The 5,668-nt window shown below is 42.1% G+C and overlaps 1 protein-coding gene across 3 annotated transcripts; it reads right to left on the bottom strand.

The window, feature by feature from the left end:
• Positions 1–1,187: 1,187 nt before the first annotated feature.
• Positions 1,188–5,033, bottom strand: LOC131690714 (coiled-coil and C2 domain-containing protein 1-like). 3 transcript variants are annotated; one of them, XM_058976659.1, is made up of 6 exons: positions 4,817–5,033; positions 3,301–4,735; positions 2,559–3,208; positions 2,347–2,498; positions 1,796–1,967; positions 1,188–1,624 (listed from the first exon to the last, which is right to left on the bottom strand). In XM_058976659.1, exons 1-6 carry the CDS (start codon positions 4,877–4,879, stop codon positions 1,505–1,507), a joined length of 2,592 nt encoding a protein of 863 aa, XP_058832642.1. In that variant the 5' UTR covers positions 4,880–5,033; the 3' UTR covers positions 1,188–1,504. The 3 variants fall into 3 exon arrangements, with proteins under 3 accessions (XP_058832642.1, XP_058832644.1, XP_058832643.1); XM_058976661.1 differs by having other exon boundaries at positions 1,796–1,886; XM_058976660.1 differs by having other exon boundaries at positions 2,559–3,202.
• Positions 5,034–5,668: the final 635 nt, after the last annotated feature.

The raw sequence follows: 5,668 nt of genomic DNA, 5'->3' as shown, positions 1-5,668 counted from the left end.
CACTACTTCCAGAGATAATACGCCTTCTGATCTCCCGACTGGTGTTATTGTCCGCAGTCACCAACGAGCCTAGATAGATGAACTCGTCAACCACCTCGAACTCGTCGCCGTCGATCGTAATACTACTGTCCAAGCGTTCCCTATCGCGATCGGTTCCGCCAGCCAGCATGTACTTCGTCTTAGACACATTTATCTTCAGTCCTACTCGTGCTGCTTCGTGCTTCAGTCGGGTATACAGATCTGCTACCGTCTTCTTGTTTCTACCGATTGTGTCCACGTCGTCAGCGAAGCACACGAACTGTCCGGACCTCGTGAAAATCGTGCCCCACATGTTGAACCCCGCTCTTCGCATTACACCTTCCAGCGCTATATTGAACAGCAGGCAGAACAACCCATCGCCCTGTCTTAGTCCCCTGCGTGTTTCAAACCTTACACCAACCATCGTAGCCTTAATTAGTCTTGTCAGCTTCCCAGGGAAGCCGTTCGGTTGTATGTCTGACATACGAAGTCAGTCGTTTTAGATCCTTTGGTAATGCTTATTTTATATCGTTCAAAATTTACTCTACGCAAACATTGATTGCATAAGAGTCAGCGTTTTACTCAAACGTTCGTGGAGTAAGAAACATTACATGGTTGTCGTCTTGTTGCTATTAATAATAAGAATTTACGAATTATTTGAACGAACGATAAATCCTCGGCAACCGGATGCCCAGAACAATAAACACTTGTTCTTGGACTTGCATAGATCGCATCACTTATCAAGGTGAATCCAGGTTGGTGCAACTCTTTAATCCAATTCCACGAAAAAAAATCCTTCCTGTGGCAATAGTAGAAATACATTGCTACATACGGCCTCCGTAACAATGTAAGGACGTGACCGGCGCCGTTATTGACATTTCAACTCGCGAAACGCGCACATTGAGAGTGGATAGCTACTCCCAGAGCCCATTCGTTGATTCTGTGTAATTTCGCTTGTTCTGGTCAATCAAGGAGAAGCAAATATCAATTGTATGGTCATCATGCCCATGCTTATAGAAAATATAAAATAATATTCAGAGGTATTAGTTTCGAAAAAAAATATTATTATAACGTGCTAATCTACAAAATGCCGAGTTAAATAATTGTTTAAAAATAAAGGTAAAAAACGGAGAAAGATGGTTCGAACAACATATGAAACTCCATTTTTTCGTTTACCTCTTTATTGATATTCCTAGTATTCTATCACAATATGTAGAATCAGAAATCAGTTCGTAGCTGAACTTTTCACTACAACCGGCGTTGTACAAGCTCTCTAAAACTCAACAAATATTTAAAGCGCTTTCTCGATTGTTTCTGGCTATGGCTTTTAAAAGCACCCACTAACTTTCGTTCCAATATAAATAAGCGTTGCAGTTGTACCGCTCCCGATATACAATGCAGATTCAATTGAATGTTTTTCTCCTTTGTTTGGACTTTTTCACCGCACCGGTATCTGTTGGTTGCCACCCATCGATGGCAGTTCTTTTCATGCATCGACAATCAGCCACTTTTCCTTAATCTGTTCAATCTGCTTTGTCACTATCGGATTGCGAACACGTATTTTCACTTCCAGTGTACCGCCAACCGTTTTGCGTCCGTCCATCAGCTAGCGTGCACGAAAATCAGTTGAGTGGATGATTGTAGTGAGATGATACATTTTAAAATCGGAAAAATAAAGCAATATACGTGTGTTAGGAATGAGTCATTGATTTGTAAATGTTGATGGCGGAGATGCTATAATCTATTTTATTAGTGTTAAGACATTTACAAGACCTACCGGGAACGAATCATGAATCTCACATTGCGTCTCCAGTGGTTGTAATTTGACCGTGACCGTTCCAATCAGCGTATCCGAGCGTAGGAAACCTCTGAAACAGGAGGAGCATGAAAAAAATCTTGACGAACGCGAGGCACAACTACGAAAACAGCATCCAGCACCCCAACAACACCTGCACTTCGTCGTAGACGCCAATCGCAATTCATGGCACGTGCATTTTTTGGTTTGTATTTCATGCAAAATGGTGGAATGAAAAAAGAAAAAAAAATAGCCTGTGGGGTTATTTTGTTCGAGAATGAGTGAGGACTATTGGAGCGTATGAGAGAAGCAATGTGAGCAGCCGACAACGGCATGAGGAAAACACTTTTTTAACTGAAAATAAAGTTGTGCCATATATGGAGTCTGATCGTAAACAGCTCCTTACAGAAAAGTGCATGCGAAAGCTGAGGTGCTCGACACATCGCAGCCATTTAATTTAATTAAACGGCTCCGCAACATCGCAGCCATTTAGTTCAATTAAACGGACACAAAACGAAACGAAAGCAACTCACCCTTTCGAGAATACTTCAAACTTGACGGCCTGTCTTTTGAAAATTCGTTGACATGCCCGCTGGCTTCGCTGTATTTCGATACTCTGTCGATGATTGTACTCTGGATTGTCCGTATCACGCACGAGGGCGGTTTTAATTTTGAACGGATCGTCCTAGGGAAATTGAACAGCAATAAATGAACAATCCTGACTTATGTTCGAAGACAAACCCACCTGTGGATAAGGAAACTCCAACTTCACATAAGTATCGATTTCTTTCGGATTAGGAACGTTATATGTAATGCCTCTCACCACCGTCACTTCAATCTCATTATCCGATAAATCCGTATTACATTTAACCACGTTGAACTCCTTCAACTCATAGTGAAATTTAGGCACCGGTAATCTTTTCTTGTGAGCTAACCTAACAAAATCCAAATCCTTCTGTACACTACAGGCCAGATTTTCAAATCGGTTCGTTCCAGCAACGTCACCCATAGCTCGATGGTGATCTCTGGTATTCTTACACATTATCAACTGTTTCGAGAGTTGCTCCTCCAAACGAGTGTTCAGATCCACATCTGCATCATCCTCCGCAGTGCAATCTTCCTGAGCAACAATAGTGAACGAATCCTCCAACGAGCTTCGCTTCGCTGGAGCTATCGGTATGGTGGCCATATCGATCGGAATCCCACCACGAGCGGTATCAATCAGTTTTTCCAAGCCTTTGTATATTCGTATGTATTCCTTGGCTTCCTCTAATTCGCCTGCCTTTTTGGCTTCCACTGCTGCCTGTCGATATTCCTTAAGGCGCGATGTTAGCACTGCAATTTGCTTTTCATTTTGGGTTAGAGCCGACTTTGTTTCTTTACTAGAACCTGGAACTGAAAAATGTTATGTATTAAGGTAAATTTCTACTCAATGCAAGCTAGCATATTTTATGTTGGATGTTTTCTTTATCTAATCATTAATTCACCTGCTACTGGTGCAACCGCAGGAATTACACTCGCCGCTTTCGAAACAGGCCTTGGTGATGGAGCTGGTTGTGGCTTAGCTGGTTGATCCACTGGAATTGGCGCATAACCGGGCGGTGTCGGTAGTTCGTCTATTGGGATTGGCTTCCCTGCCTTGTGCATCTTAATCGCATCCTCATACTGTTTCACGATTCGACCTATTCTGCGTGCCTTGGACGCATTCCCTTCGTCTTTGGCCGCCTTTTCGACTGACCTATACTTGTCCAGGCGCTGTTGTAGAGCTTCCAAAACAGTAGATGCTTGTATGAGAACTTCCTCTTCCTCTTTTTCTTCAGGTTCTTGCGAATCCGGATTTGGTTCTACTGTAGAGGTTACGATAGGCACAACAATGGCATCCTTTTGGGTGGCATCTTCCTCTTTTCGAACCCTTCGGGGAGGTACTGGTGGAGCAAGTGCAGCAGCTGGCGATCTTTCTTCAAGTTCGGATGGTGCCGGTGGCATCTTACTCAAGTCAACTTCCTGACCGTTTTCTAAGGCATGTATTACCGTATCGAATTGCTTGACGGTTTTCATAAATCTTATTGCTTTCTCTGTATTCCCCGCTTTTTTCGCTTCCAAAGCAGCTACTTTATACTGATTTTTCCTTTCATTTAGTATAACTAATTGAGGATTTCCCGTCAATTCTTCTTTCTTTTCTGGTGGTTTTATAGTGCTGGTGGACTCAAACACCGGGGCTGGATCAGAAGGCGGTAATGAAACCGAATTAGACAGCTCAGGTTCTAGAATGGTACCACCTGGTGGAGGAGCAGGAGCACGTCTAGTGGGTATTGCTGGGGTATCGACTGCTTCTTCCACTTTTGGAGTTGCTGGTTTTGGACTTACTGTCCCTGCCATTTTTACGCTAACTTCAGGTGGTATTTCACTTGGATCCATCGATCTCCCAGCTTCTACCTGTTTCAGTTGATCCTTTAACGTTTTTAAACCTCGATTAAATCGCCTAGCTTTACCCGAATCACCCGCCTTTTTCGCGTTATCCTCCGCTGTGACATACATCTCAATTCTCATTTTAATCAGATCCTTCGTTGCAGTACCGGAAGAGGCAGCTTTTTTTGGTGGTGACGCTCTATCCGGTTCCGATTCTTCTTCGACCACACCGCTAGAAATTGCCGCAAGTTCATTCATCAGATCCGAATCATCTTCATCGTCGGAGAACTCTTCGTCACTTCCGATATCCCGTAGGCTGGCTGCCACCATAGCATCTAGTGCTTCTGGTGCTACAATGCCACCTTTCGATTTCGGCTTCTGCCTGGGTTTTTTACCAACCCCAGACCCAGAAGCGATCGCAGCCAGTTCTGCCTCTAAATCACCATCATCTCCATCAATATCAATATCACTGCCATCGTCATCTATATCGTCGCCTATTCCGAACAGACCAAACTAAAAAAAATGTATATAAAATCATTCACTTGGCACACAGGAATGATGACTAATACGGAAATCGCATTGTGGAAAACAAACCTCAGATGGATCGCGTTTTATGTCTCGCTTTACGGGAGCAGCCTTTTTGCTGAAACTAAACATTTTACCGACAAATTCAAAATAGCATTTCCAGCTGACGAAAACAAGTAAAAATCGTTTGAATAAAAACGATCAAACTCAATCAATTTTTTTTTAATTTTCACGGCGGTTTTAGAAAATGCTTGCGCAAAACTTTTGAAACAGTCGCGGTTGACAGTTCGAGTTGAGTCAACAATAATAAAACCGATAGGGCAAAGTAACCACAAATTGAACGTTTTCTCCAGGGATGCCAGATGGTAAAACAAATTTCTATTTCGAAGACCTTTGAATAATGATGTGAGGATATTATCGTTACAGTTGAAATCAGGAAAATCCAACCAGCGACAATCGTTTTTTCTCTTGTTCAGGTACCATATGCCAACCATTGCATTAAACGTTTATAAACCATTTTCAATATGGTTCGTTTAACAATAGATTAACCATTGCTTTGTATAATATCGAACATAACCATTATCGTTTTCCATTCCTTACCATACAAACAACGGGATGTTAACCCATTCATGCCCATGTTGTTTGTGGACAACAACGTTTTCAAACAGCTATATCTTTTGATTGAGGCCAGATTTCCTCACAAAAACAAGTAAGGCTAATAAATGTGACTATTGGCTTTCATTTATGTATTAATAGTTTCAAGGATCAGCTCTAGAACTGAAGTTATTGCAATTAGTCTCATTGAATTCCGATGGAGCAGTGCTGCCAGGGACAGTTTAAGTTGACGACGGAAAATGAATTTTTCATATAACTTCGTTATGATGCAATATTAGTGAAAACCGATAAATCTTATTAATTTAG

This window comes from Topomyia yanbarensis, chromosome 3, assembly GCF_030247195.1.
Source record: "Topomyia yanbarensis strain Yona2022 chromosome 3, ASM3024719v1, whole genome shotgun sequence".
Classification (NCBI taxonomy): Eukaryota; Metazoa; Arthropoda; class Insecta; order Diptera; family Culicidae; genus Topomyia; species Topomyia yanbarensis.
This window is presented reverse-complemented; position numbering and strand designations above follow the sequence as displayed.